The 14,982-nt window shown below is 37.9% G+C and overlaps 1 protein-coding gene across 1 annotated transcript in view; it reads right to left on the minus strand.

Moving 5' to 3' along the window:
* Positions 1 to 14,982, minus strand: part of PLEKHG4B (pleckstrin homology and RhoGEF domain containing G4B) — a 210,244-nt gene that overhangs the window by 58,742 nt on the left and 136,520 nt on the right. The window contains exon 7 of the mRNA XM_036765907.1: positions 632 to 718. Coding sequence (XP_036621802.1) covers positions 632 to 718 — 87 coding nt within the window. The remainder of the gene's footprint in view (positions 1 to 631; positions 719 to 14,982) is intronic.

Raw genomic sequence — 14,982 nt, forward strand, 5'->3', positions numbered from 1 at the left:
TATTAAACCAAGTGAGACTTGTCTTTGTTCTGTTATGTCTGCTTCCCATTTACCCTGTTCAAGCTTAAATGACCTATCTGTATTTTAATATAAGATGTGTTTTTGTCTGCCAAACTGCATCTAATGTCAGTGAAGATTAGGTGAATGTCAGTTCTCAGTTTTTATCATCACAACTGGAAAATAACCTCAAGCTTGTCTTAATGGAAAAAGGAAGATTATATTTGAGAAACAAGATAAATAAACTTACTTTTGAGAAAAGTTAGGTCCATTTCTCAGTCAATAAACATTTATTAAGTGCCTACTATGTGCTAGGCACTGGCTAAGTGCTAGGAGGAGACAAAAAAGAGACAAAAGATAGTCCCTGCCCTCAAAGAGCTTACAACCCAAGGGGGAAGACAACAAGCTGACAAATAGGTACAAATAGCTATATACAGGATAAACAGAAAAAAATTAAAGAGGGAAAGCATTAGAATTAAGTGGGGTTTCTTTTCAAGAAACAAAAAGCTAAGTTTTTAGAACCTTTTTTTACTATATGCCTTATTTTTCTCTGCACAAACAAATATCCGAACATTACATATTATTTTGAGTTTATGCACAGTGCTAAAAATCTAAAACCACTTCTTAATTTTACCTGCATTGCTGTATCCTTGTCAGGCCTGAATGCTGATTCTTTATCCACCAGAAGCAGAATGCTGTGAATGGACTGAGGTGCAGAATTCTGGAATGAGAAAAGTGATATTAGTAATCATTTTGAAATTTCATTTAAAGTTTTCTTTTATTATCAACTGAACAATCATCAATACAAAATTTCCAATACATAAAGAATGAAAAGATTTTAAATTTTGAATATATAATTTGTAATTATATATAATATTACATATATAAAGCATATATTAAATTTAACACATAATAAAATGATCCTTATTGTGTTCCTTTCTGAACCTCTTTTTGATTTCTGCTGTGTATTTTTGTTTTATTAATCTTTTTTGTATCTCTATCACTTTCCACTAACTCAGCTCCCATCCTTACCCAATAGAACCCCTCACTATAATAAATAAGAGTAGTCAAACACTTCAAATCAACCTATTAGCCATACTTGAAAATGTATGTCTCATTCTGCCCTTCTAGCCCATCACCTCTCTGGTAAAATACTTCATTATCACCAATACTTCTGAAGTCATAACATTTTCTAATTTTTTTAAACTGAAAAATAAGTTAAATACAGTTGCAGTTGATTGGCACTGTCTACAAAAAGTAAATATTTGCACAAGCCATATATTTCCAAATTGAAGGAGAGGTAGTGGGGCATAAAATGGAATAAATACTGGCCTCAGAGTCAGAAGACTACCCCAAATGCAAGACTGTTGGATATTCTAATCCTAGCTTTGTTTATCACTAGTTGTGTGACCTTGGGTAGGTCACTCGACCTCCTGAGACCTCACTTTCCTATAAATTAAGAGGTTGGAAGATGACCTCCAAAATCCCTTTCAGTTTGCAACAAACTATAATTTACAGTTTCCTCATTCAACAAACTTTTATTTTGTTGATGGTTAAATTCACTGTGATTAGATAATTATTTGCTATTCTAAGGACTCATTTGTTGTTGTCTTTTGTGCTTGAGGAGGCCTAAAATGACATCCTGATGTCAGGGTCACTGTACAGTATGTCCAATTGTGGATGATCAGAACAATACTAGCTTGGAAGGTTCCAGCACAGTCTGTGCGACTATTTGGGAGGGAGATGTCTCTAAATTTGCATGTCTTGAATTTCTTTTGAGCTAATGCAATCATGCTTTGCTCATAGAGCACAGTGCCTTCTTTGATGTGGACACACCATGCTGGGTGGTCCTCTCTCACAATCTACTTCAAAGTTCTTCAGAGAGACATTGAGTGTTCTTGTAGCTTTTTTCTGACCTCCACGTGAGTGCTTGCCTTGTGTGAGTTCTCTGTAAAATAGTCATTTAAGCAAACATACATTTGGCCCTTGAACAGTGTGGCCATGCCATCAGAGTTGTGCTCTGTGCAGCAGAGTTTGAATGTTTGGCAATTTAGCTTGATTAAAAGGACAAGTGCCAGTACCTTATCTTGCCAGGTGATCTTCAGAATATTTTTAAGACAATTCAAATGGAACTGGTTGAATTTTCAGTGCTGATAGAGCCACACTGATCTGTGATAAGGACAGCTCCTGGAGGGATTGGAACACGTCCTTAATGTTCTCAACAGACCATCATCAACCAGAGCTGAAGCCATTGACCATACACCTCAGGTTGAAGTTAATGCCTCTCTAGCCACACTTCCAACTGAAGAAGGTTTTGAAGGTCATTAGGCTCTTCTCATGTGGCAATGTGCCTGGGGCTGATTCCATTCCAGCAGAGATTGGCAAGGTAGAGGGTCCACTGCTCATACAAAAGCTGACTGAAATCTCTTAAGGACTAGACTTTATTTCTATAATACTCCCTTGCTTATATTTAAAAAAAATAGTTTTGTTGGCTTTTCTTTAGCAGTTTCTTCCTCACCCTCTTTTATTAGGAGAATATTTTGGAAGAGTTGCCTAATTACATGATAGTATTTCATTCCTATGAACTTCTTGCTATGGCTCATAGTTCTGTTCAACGGTCTTGAGAACGAACCAGGCATTTTCAGTTCCTTAAAACTTGATTCCAGTCCTACAACCTAATTCAACCAACATTTTGAGAGCTTATCACATGTACCAAGCTGTGAGTAACTGTTGAAATATTTTTTAGAAAGTGCTTTAAAAGTCCTTTGTGGGTGAATTTTTACCACTAGGACTTATTGACAGAATGTAAGCTCCTTGAGGGGAGGAATTTTTTCATTTTTGTCTTTCTATCCCCGGTATCTGGCATAATTCCTGACACACAGTAAGTGCTTAATAAATGTTTTTGATTGATTGTTCCTGTTGCATTCAAAATTCATCACAGAAAACAGGTTAGCTACAGATAAAACTAATCCTTTAGAGTATATGGCAGTCATCCTGTACGGTGAGTAAGTAAAACAGCAAATTTTTTAAGTGTTATGTTTTATTATCCTAATTCTTCCAGGATCTTCCTTAAGTTTTACGAACATCTCTATCCAATATGGTAACGATTTTCAAACTCCAATGGCTTTTTAGTTTCAAATTTAACTTAAATAATTTGCTTCTCTTCCTCATCAGGAAAATGTGTGGAGTACACGCTGAACAGGAATAAGAAATCAGTCAGAAATAGAATTGAGAGTAAAAACATGTCCAGACTTTCAAATTTAATCCAACTACAATACCATCATGTCTCCCTAACTCTTATCTCCACTTCCTTCATTGGAAACAAATATCTCATTGGAAGCATTGCCAAAATCCCTTCTGCTGCTTTTAGGAGTTCTTTTGGTATGGGATTATGATGTAGTTTTTCTTAAGACCAATACCTGTGACAACTTAAAAATATCCAACACTGAATGCAGCTTGAAAGCAAGATATAAAAAAAGAGAAAAAACCAATTACATCAACATCGACGTAATAGCATTTGGATGTCCTTTTATAAGTGATACAAAGTCTCTTAGACTATCTAGTTAAGACAGAACACTTGAGAAGTGAGTAGAATTCCTTCACTCTCCCCCCCCCCACCCCGACGTAAGTTTAGCTTTTCTGAAAAAAAATGCTTGTCTCAGGGCAGCAGCTGTGCACGCAGGAAGGGAGGCTATCCATATCCAAGGACCACATATGGTGACTGTCACCAGCTGGGGGAAATTAGCTGTACATGACTCAGAATGGATATTAAGCAAGAGCAGTAGTTTGGAGGCACTTGGCTACTCAAATGAAAAACAATAAGTGATAAGGCAAGCAGTACTGTGTCAATTTAGCCCTATCTGCAAAAGCACGCAGACTAGCAATCAGGGGCTATATGCCAATTGACTAAAATCTGTCTAGGTTTGTAATGCTAGAGTAGAGAACATTATCTGAATTGTTTTTCTTGTTTTCCCAGCTCAGCTCCTGACTTTCTGGACTTCAACATGATGTTTCAGCTAGAGTTTCACCCTGGTATCTCCTTTAGCGCCTGGAGCCTCTATATCTTGGAATATCTCTCCATCAGGTGGACCCCCTCTTTCTATTTGTGAGTTCTTTTTGGGGTCTCCATTTTGAGCACAGTTCCAGGCTGGCCAGCCTTCGTTCCCTTCCTGCTTTTGCTCCTGACTTTCCAGACTTCAACGCCATGCCGTTGAACCAAGTATCTTCTTTGTTCCCTGCTTTTCAGCTTCCTTTAATGTGTTGTCTTCCACAATTAGATTTTAAGCTTCTTGAGGGCAGGGGCTATTGTTAAGTTTTCTTATACCTGTTATCTTCAGCACTTAGCATAGTGCCTGGAACATAGTAAATATTTCAAAAATGCTTGTTTATTAACAGTTATTTACAATTATTTTAATATACAAAAACACAAAAGAGGATTATGTATGAAAATGTGAATTTTTGTTACAATTTTTTTCTTTCTTTTTTTTTGGGGGCAGGGCAATTGGGGTTAAGTGACTTGCCCAAAGTAACACAGATAGTACATATGTCAAGTGTCTGAAGCCACATTTGAACTCAGGTCCTCCTGACTCCGGGCCGGTGCTCTACTCACCTAGCTGCCCTGCATAGTTTTTTCAAGTACATGTTACATTTAATCAGGAAATAACAAAACTAACCTACTTCTCCATCCCCATTAGTTTCTTTCTTCTTTGATCTATGTATTTTAAAATATTTCATTAAAGTTCTTTGCTTTTTAATCATACCCCTCCCCACCAATTAGAAGACTTCCCTTGTAACAAATAGGTACAATCAAAGAAAACAAATAAACATACTTGCTATGTCTGAAAATGTGCTCCTCATTCTGCACCTCTATTTCATCAACTCCCTGCTAATAGCTGGGAAAGTCATGATTGATCACTTCAGTCATCAAAGTTTTGACGAGTTTCAAAGCTGTTTTGCTTTACATAATTATTTTGGTCATTGTGTAAATTATTCTCTTGGTCTTGCTCCCTTAACTTGGCATCAAATCACAAAAGTATTCCCAGGCTAGTTTCTCTGAATTAGTCATTCATCATTTCTAATGTAATGCTCCATTAAATTCCTATATGAGATTTGTTCAGGCACTTTGTATTTGATGGGCAGCCACTTTGTTTCTAGTCCTTTGATACAACAAAAAGACTTCCTATAAATATTTTTGTACTAACAGGTCCTTTGCCTCAGTCTTTGACCTCTCTATTATAGGCAGTGGTCCCACATGGTCAAATGGTATGCACTAGTTATGTATTTTTGTGTATAGCTCCACATTGCTTTCTAGAATGGTTGGACCAAGACTTCTAATGATAAATATTTGAAAGTTTATTAAGGGCATTGAAGAAGGGCTCTACCATGATGAGTGGCAAACTTATGGTAGGATACGAACAAGAGTCCCACTGGATGGATAGGTATGGATAGAGTGAGAGCTACATTCTACTGGGAAACATTCCAAATGAGGAGATAACAGGTCTACTTGAATACTTAAGTATTCAGGAGAATATCAGCTCTATTTAGTCTATCTTGCTTGCAAATTCATAAAGAACAGAATTTTTTCTTTTGTGTTTTTGCAGCTCTGGTGTCTGCTTTGAACAAAGCAGATGCTTAATAGATGCTTGTTGAATTGAAATAAATAAAGAAGTAGCTGCTAATTGAAAGATGTTTAGCAGATTCTTTTGGGGGAATGTGAATGAAGGAATTAGCAGAATTGGTTTCATTATCATGTGCCCCAGAGCTATAAGAAATGTCATTTTATGAGACATTTGGCCATCTTGCCTGGTAGTTCTAAGAATAATCACATGTGATAGACCACCATGAAGACACTTGTAGCTTATTGTGATGACATCTGTTGCAGCTGATTAGGAAGCTAAGAAATTCACTGAAGAGCTTGGTCACAGAATTATATTTCAGAGTTAAAAGGAAACTCATTAGCATCTAGTTCAACACATACCTGAAAGAGAACCTGATTTGCAACGTACCTAACATGTATTGATTTAACCTTTGGTTGAAGCCCTTCAATTAAGGAGTACCTCAGGAGCTACTGAGGCAGCCCATTCCAGTTCTGGATAGCTCTAATTGCTAGGAAGTACTTCTAATAGCAAGATTAAACTTGCCTCTTTCTGATTTTCACACAATGATTCTAATTCGGCTCTCCCAGGGTCAAACAAACCAATTATTATCCTTCTTTCATTTATAGCCTTTCAAATACTAGAAGATACCTATTGAATTCTTTTCTTCAGTAGGATAAACACGTCCATTTCCTTCAATCTGTTTCTGTATGACATGAAGCTGAAGTCTTTCACCATTCTAGTTGTCATTTTCTGGATGTCTCCAGACTAAGCCAACATTTACCTTGCTATTCAGTAATTTCAGTATAAAGGTGGACACCCGAAAAGTTGACAAAAATGTATTGGAAGATACAATTTGGAATCAAGAAATAAAAGAGGAAGAAGACGTGCACGCTAATTAGAAACCTTATACCTATGTACCTTGATTACTTTCTTTTTTAAAAAAAAATTATTTTCTTGATATGTTTTGTATTTTTATCACCTAGATTTCTCTATCCTCTTTCCCAGAGAACCATCCCTTATCACAAAGGATTATCTTGACTGCTTCCTTAAAGAAGAGAGGTGGAAAGTACCTGATAGAGCAAATATTCAATGATTTCATAAAAAATGAAATTGGCTATATTTTAGGAATAGGAAGTAGACTTGTGACTTCACTGGCACAGAGAAGCCCAGATGAAGAAACACCCTTTCCCAACAAAGGTTAGCACTTCTTTTACAACATGTTGTTGTTCCTTCTTTGTTCTTGAAGAGGACCAATGACATCATGAAAGTGATGTCCTGACTTGTAAGTGAATTGGATTTAAGTGAGGCAGAACTGTGCCTCAGTCTCTCCTCCAGAGTCATTGTATTCCAGCGGCAACATAGTCCCTTCTGCAACATAAAGTCCTAGGGAGTTACCCTAGCACTCTAAAATATTAAGCGACTTGCCCAGAGGTATACAGTCAGTATGGGTCCAATGTAGGACTTAAACCCAGATCTTCTTTGCTTCAAGGTCAGCTCTTTCTATTCACTATACCATATTGCCTCTCATTTTATAAGAGAGAAGAAACAACTGGTTACAGATGTGGGAGTTATCTCAGTATTGGCTGTCTATATGCAGTGATATCATTAGAGGGTTGGAACAAAGTTGTCAAAGTAAATGTCAAATTAGATGAGATTGAAAAGAATTAAAGTAAGTGCTGAGTATAATCACAGCAGACACCCCCACCCCCTCAGCTTAGCTGCTGACTCAAAAAGAGGGGAAATGGGCAAAAGGAAAGACGTTAGCACAATCACTATTTCTTAGAGAAATTTAAACAATGCAAATAGAGAAGTTTACCCAAGGAAAGTTAGTCACCACAATGAAGAGGATGAAAGAGCTCAGAAACTATCTCAGCTCATAAATGCTTTATGTCCTTTACAAGAAGAACCACATGAAACTATATTCCTATAACCATGATATCTAGAAAAGAGCCATGTGACATCATTAATATTTCATATTCATGGAACCATTTGGAAATCCCAATACTCTGGAAATTTATCTTTAAATACACTGTTGGCTGTAAAATCTTGCCTTTTTGAGATCATGGGGAATTAGGAATTCTTTGCACTCATCACTAGCTTACAAATAGGTTTATTTTCCAGCTTTATATACCTTTCACAGGGGATGTAGGCAATGCTTTGTATTCAAACATCTTTGCTTTTCACATATGACACAATTAATATAGAGTATTCTTAGCTGTCATTGATGGCAATTCATTTATTGGATTTACTGAAGTTATAATGCCCTTTCCTCCAGATCTATGGAATAGGTTGCCATCTGTTAACATAAATCTAACATCAGACACTTACTAGTCAATCAGTCAATTAACAAGCCGCTATTAAGAGTTTACTACGGGCCAAGCACTGTGCTGTGATCTGGGTGGCAAAGCAGATAGAGTGCCAGACCTGGACTCAGGAAGACCTGAGTTCAATTCTTGTCTCAAACACTTACTTGGCTGTGTGATCCTGGGTAAGTCACAATCTCTGTTTGCCTCAGTTTCTCATGTGTAAAATAGGGATAACAATAGTACCTTCCTCCCAGGGTTGTTGTGAGGATCAAATGAGATAATAGCACTGTACCTGGCACTTGGTGATATATAAATGTTAAAAAAGATACAAAGATAAAAACAATGTTCTTGCACACAAAGAGCTCACATTCAAAAAGGGGAGACAACATGTCAAAAACTAGGTAAATGCAAGATATGTACTAACTGTGTGATCATGGGTAATCTTCTTAGTCTTTCACAGCTTTCTTTTCTCATCATGAAAATGGGGACATTACTTGTCCTACCTACCTCACAGAGCCATAGTGAGGAAGCCCTTTGAAAACCTTATGGTACTATGGGGATGACTAAACAAATTGTGGCTCAGGAACATAATGGGACATCACTGTGTTGTAAGAAAAAAGGAAAATGAAAAATGCAGAGAAACATGGGATGATCTCTATGAACTGATGCAGAGTGAAGTAAGTGGAAGCAAGAAAACTCTACGACTAATGTTTGCAACAACACAAATGGAAAGAACAAATAAAACTGAATTTTGTATAATTATAATGACAAATTTGACCTCCAAGAAAATATGAGAAAATGCAACCTCTTCCACTCTTTGAAGATGCGGGGGGACCATGGGTGTGGAACATGGCATATAATAAGGTTAAACTCCTTTGAGGTTAAGCTGAAGTGCATTTTTCTCTTTCTTTTTTATTCTTGGTTATAGGGGATGGTTTCCTGGGGGAAGTGAGGGAACAAGGATATATTTGGAAATGAAGATGAGGTTAAAAAAATTTCAATAATAATTAAGCATTGAAAACCAAAAAAAAAAAAAAAACAAGTTCTCCAAATAAGATAATAATTGCAAAGCACTTAACATAGTGCTTGGCACATAGTAAGTGCTATATAAATATTAGTTATTATTATTGTTGCTGTTGTTGTTGTTATGATGTGCTGACCAAGGGGTGGTTCTTTTATCTCACTTTTCTGCTTTTTTAGGTGAGTAGAGCACAGTTTTCTGGTGCTCAGTGTCAATATACGTTAATAATGCTTCCAGCTTACAGTCTCTGTATCTTCCCCATTTTCTGGGTGAGTTAATTTACGATTCTGTTGAAATGTGTTGCTAGGAAATGCCTTTTGGAAGGGGGGCATGTGCCCCCTTTGCCTCCATACAACATATGTACCTTATGCCTGTGGGGTTTAATGACTCCATTTTCCATCAGCAGCTTGCTCCTTCTCCCTCCCCCAAGTTGATCTCCTGAAATCTCATCACCACAAAGACTGACTCAAGTTTTGATACCCAATACCTTTTCAACTTTCTCTCAGCTGCCTCTCCCATCTTATTTGGAGGGGTGGAGGGTGGATCATTAAACTCCTCCCAAAGTCTTCCTTTGGAAAGGGCTCACAACTTTCCAGGTAACTCCTTTTTTCCATCAGCAGCTTGGTTTGACTTAGACTCCACAAAATACTATGCCCCTTTGCAGGATACCCCCCTGGCAACTTCTTCCCACTTTTCATCTTTCTTTTGTGTGTTGCTTTTCCTTCATTCAATTATTACAACAAATATGTGAGGTAGGTATATTATTATGCCCCCATTCTGTCAGAAATACAGGGTTTTTTTTTTCTCTCAACCACCTCCCCGTTTTTCGTTTTAGACTTAAGTGTCCTACTCTTACTTTGTGTCCTAGATTTCAGGCAAAAGTTGTTTTTTAATTTCTTAATTTTGGAATAACTCAGGAGTCTGTATGAATGAATGAGAAACATTTATTAAGCATTCACTGTGAATTAAGTGTTGATGATTACAAATATAAAAGTGAGATAGTTCCTGCTCTAAAGGGAACATTCTAATAGTTGGATATAGCACTTATAGGGGAGTGTTAGCCAGGGAAGGGTGTTGGGGTCTAGGAAGTCGATGGGATAATGAGTACAGCACTTAGGACAGTGCCTGGGATATAGTTTAGTTGTTTTCCACTTGTATCCAACTCTTCATGTTTCCATTTGTGTCAGCATTGGTGAGTTCTATTAGTATTTATCAAAGATACATACTAAGATCCTAATCAAATTGGTTTAGATAACAGTGCTTTAAGGCATAGACACATTTTTTTTGAAAAGTTTAATGTAAACTGAATTTTAGAATAACAAAGTCAAATCACCAACATCTATTAAATACCTATTATGTACCAGGCATAGGGAATGTACCAGCACAGGGAATACAAAGAAAGACAAAAACAGTCCTTACCCTCAAAGAGTTCATGACCTAATAGAGCAGACAATATTTAAGCAATTATGTACAAACAAGATATATAAGGGACAAATTGGAGATAATCATGGAAGGAAGGCACTACCATTAATAGACACCATGAAAAGCTTCTTGTACAAGGTGGTATTTTAGCTGAAACTTGAAGTCAGAGAAGCCAGGAGGTGGAGATGAGGAAGGAGAGAGTTCTAGGCATGGAGAAAAGCCAGAGAAAATCCAGAGTGTGGAGATGGAGTGTCTTGTTCGAGAAATGGCATGGAGGCCAGTCATTGCTTCTCTTCTTCCAGATTATCCACTAATTCTGGGCATTTGCATTCTGAAGCAGTTATCCTCTCTTTTGTTTCTTTGGTGAAACTTGGTGCCTTGGATTCAAGTTTTTCTATCCTGCCAATTATTTCTGCCATGCAGGCCATACATTCTTCTTTCACAATTCTTCTTTCTCTTTTAAGTCATTCAGGAACATTCACAAATTCTTGGGAATTCACAGGGTCCTCTACCTCATCAGTGTTGATTTATTTTCTTTGGTCTTATAATTTTATTCATAGATGTCATGCTCTTTTACTTGATCTGGAGACCACACTTCCTTCTGCTATTAATAATCTCCCTGTTGGTTTATCTGCTTATGCACAAGATTTCTGAGTTTTTTTTCCCTGAGATCCTTAGTAGTTTCAGTCTTCCCCTACCTCCTTACTTTCCTTTATTGCTTATTTTCTGACTCCTTCCCCTTTGATAGAAGTTTTGCTGGATGGTGTATATCAAAGAGTTTCAGCCTCCTCCCATTCTGGGCAAACCAGCTTCAGTCTCTGTCCCATGTGACTTCTGGTGGGGCGGGGAGGGGACACAACTGGATGCTAGTTACTTTCCTGGGGCTTGGTAGAGCACCACACAGCTACACATATGTGTCCTGCCTCTGTTTCCTCTGTTCCTCAATTCATGAGTTCCTTTGTTCCTCAGCTCTCTGGCCCAGCAGCACAAAATTCTACCATGCAACTGCAGCCTTAGCAAATTCTGTTGTTTAGATCTCTAGGGCACCGGGTTCTAGTGGAGGTTTAGGGGAGAAGAGGTAAGGGTATAGAGCTGGGTTCTGTTGTAAGCCAGTGAGTCAGCTTGTGCAGCCCAGCTATTGGGGGTGTGGTGGGCTGTAGTACAAGGGTACTGAGCAAGCATGCATTAGGGATTTAAGGCCTATTGGCCTATCATCAAATTTTTATCTTGTTTGTATTTTTGGTGTCCTAGGTTGTGGAGATGGTTGAAATTGCTTTATCTCCAGCCATCTTTTGGAGAGATTCAAGAGGTCATGAAAATTGGAGAAAATGTCTAGTTTTCAATCTTTTTGGTAATTTGACCCCATCAAAAAACCCACAAAGATCTCCTATTTGCCAAACTGATGACCTTTTCTCAGTCCTCAAGCTTCTCAACTTATCTGCTGTCCAGTCATTAGAACATAGAGTATGTGGAGGGGAAATAAGATAGAAGTAAGATGACTGGAAAGGTAGAAGGAAAGCCAAGTTATGAAAAGCTTTAAAAGCCAAACAGAGGATTTTACAGTTGATCCTGGAGGTAATGGGGAGCCACTGGAGTTTATTGAATAGAGGAGTGGCATATTCATAGCTGCGCTTTAGGGAGATAGCTAAATGAAGGATGGACTAGAGTGGAGAGAAACTTAAGGTAAGGACATCAACTTGAGGCAGCAGTTACCATGATTACCCCTAGGAGGGCATGACAAGAGGTTCACAGGTTGGGAAGGTATGATCGAGTTGTGATTTGCCTCAGTGGAGGGAGGGGACATTCTCTCTGATAAGATCACAGATCCACGTGAATATTTTGAGTTAAACCCTACTGATATAGCCAGAGATGTGTGATTAGAAAATGAGGTGGGCCAGTCATATAACAAGAGTGACAGTGACAAATGGACAGTCAATGTGCTTTACTGGCATTATCCACACAATGTTAAAGGGTCTTGATGAGGGGTTCCAGAAAGACTGGACTTTTTCTGTAGAGGATTTATGAATAGAACCTTTGTGGAAGATTTAGGGGGGTTGGGGAAGCACAGTGACTTACTGAGCACCTACTATGTGCTAGGCACTGTGCACAATATTATCTCATTTGATCCTGACAATAACCCCAGAAAATAGGTGTTAATATTATCTCCCTTTTATAGGTAAGGGAACCAATGTAGACAGAGGTTAAGTGACTGGCCCAGGTTCACACAGCTATTAAATGTCTGAGGCTAGATTTGAACTTCGATCTTTTTGACTCCAGCTCTAGCACCCATGACTTGTTTCTGTTGGGTTAAATAATAATAATAGATAGTAACTGCAATGACTAACATGTGTATAGCACTTTAAAGTTTGCAAAGCTATTTCTAATAGCTCATTTTGTTCTCATAACAACTGTGGGAAGTAAATGACATTAGTACCCTCCTGTTATAGTTGAGCAAATTGAGGCTGGAAGTGGTTAAATGACTTTCTCAGGGTCACACAGCTACTACATGTCTAAGGCTAGATTTGAACTCAGGTCTTCCTGACTCCAGGTCCAGCGTTCTATCACCTGGTTCACCTACCTGCCTCAGAGAGTTACGAGGAAATAGAATAAGGAAGGAAAGAAATCTTCATGATTTTCTTATGTCTGACACTGGCTAGAAACTAACTGTTGTCCTAAACAGTATGAATCAAAATACTATTTCTCCTTCAATTCACCGTCTCAAAATTATAGTTGGTAGCAAAGGAACAGTGCACATGTGTTTACGCAGAAAGAGCTTTTCTGTGCATGTGGTATGGTTAAGGATGAAATTCAGGCCGCAGCTTTTTGGAATAAAATGATCGTTTTAATGTGCGACGAATTTATGGCTAGAAGAGACTTAAGCAGGCATCCATTCCATTCTCATTACTTCTCCAGCCCTACCCCCTCCTCTTTTTTTTAAATAGATTAGAAAACTGAGGCCCAGAGAGGTTAAATGCCTAGCCCTTTTAACTGGGATCTTCTTCCTTATTTAAAATAATTGGTAATCAATGACATGTGATATCATAGGGCTAGAGGGAGAAGGGATCTCAGAAGCCATCTAATCCAACTCCTCCATTTTACACATGGGGAAACTGAGGCCTTGGGAGGTTCAGTTACTTGCCCAAGGTCACACAGACAGTAAGTTCCAGGGGTGGGATGATGTGTTTGGATTTCCACAAGGATCCAGACTTGGTCCTCACTTTTCTGTAAGGGCCTGCTTAAGCTAACAAGGGATTAGATACAGGGTGTCCCAAAAGTTTTAGTGAGGTTTTAAGCCTTAATAGCTTAAAACCACACTAAGACATTTGGGCAGAATTCCTTAGTCTTGGCACTATTATTTTCTTAATGTAAGGTAAGATTGCATTCTGTTGCCTCATAATATATTCCATTAACTCTTTCTCCCATCTTTTAAAAATGACTTGCTGCTTAGCCACACTCTCCCGAATTTGTGCTTAGGAGGATGATTTTAAAGTTTAATAGCTTAACACCACACTAAGACTTTTGGAAAACTGTATCACTCTCTAACAGAAGTCTAAAGAGGACCTTGATTCATGAATTTTTTTCATTGTTATCCCTTTCTGTGAATATTAGAAAATGTTAATTCTTTAGCTGAAACATGTAAGCCACATATACACTCTCAAACACACACACACACACACACACACACACGAGTTTTTCTTTGTAGAACCTTACATGTAGCCAGAGGACAAGTGAAGGGAACTTTATCTTCTCATAATTCAAAGAGACTGTTGTCCTTACAGATATCAGCACCCTAGGTATTCTACTTGATGGGGCTGGTAAAGTATTTCCCTTCATCCGCAATATAATGTGCAAAATGGCCTTCTCAATGTTTTGCAGCAGTAAATTACAATGTAGTGAAAATGACCAAAATCACATTTTCCCCATGCTTTGAGAATGTTGTGGAAAAAATACATTTCAATGAACTAGAATTGTTTTTTACTTGTTTGTTTTATTGTTGTTTTAAGAGGCCTTGGGGGGTGGGAGAAGGAAGGGGTATCACTCTAGTAAAGCAAAGCAGACTCACAGTTGTTTATATCTATTTTTTTTAAACCACAAGGGAAAAAAAACAAGACAAATGACTTCTCTCAAGGGCTGTTCTGGTTCACTTTTATGTCATTTTCCTTTTGTTTCTTTTCTCTCTGGGATTACATGTTCACAATAAATGAATAAAATATGAATAAAAGACTCTTTAAACAATCTGTCTTTTGAGAGTTACATGAGGTTTCCTGGAATAGCATATTGCCTAATTACACTATAGTTATTTTCATAGATGTTCTCATAAATTCAGCAAGACAAGTATTTTCATTGAGATGGACACTGATTTCCGTTATTTTTTTCATCCCAAGTTCTTCATGTCTGGAGTTGAAGCCCTTCTTACCCAAGACTGGCTATAACACTGGTCTAGGACAATGGAAGGCTAATAAAGGAGTAAAAAAAGAAGTTGGGTCCCATTGAAGAATACATAAAGAGACTGTCCACCAGCGGGAGAATTTGCCAAGGGAGGTGAATCAAGGTATGCTGACAAAACCATAGGTCTATCAAGTGAAAAGCTCAACCATGTTCTGTATTTTAGCGTAGTGAACCCTGATGATTGGGTGAT

The sequence above is a fragment of the Trichosurus vulpecula genome, chromosome 1 (assembly GCF_011100635.1).
Source record: "Trichosurus vulpecula isolate mTriVul1 chromosome 1, mTriVul1.pri, whole genome shotgun sequence".
Classification (NCBI taxonomy): domain Eukaryota; kingdom Metazoa; phylum Chordata; class Mammalia; order Diprotodontia; family Phalangeridae; genus Trichosurus; species Trichosurus vulpecula.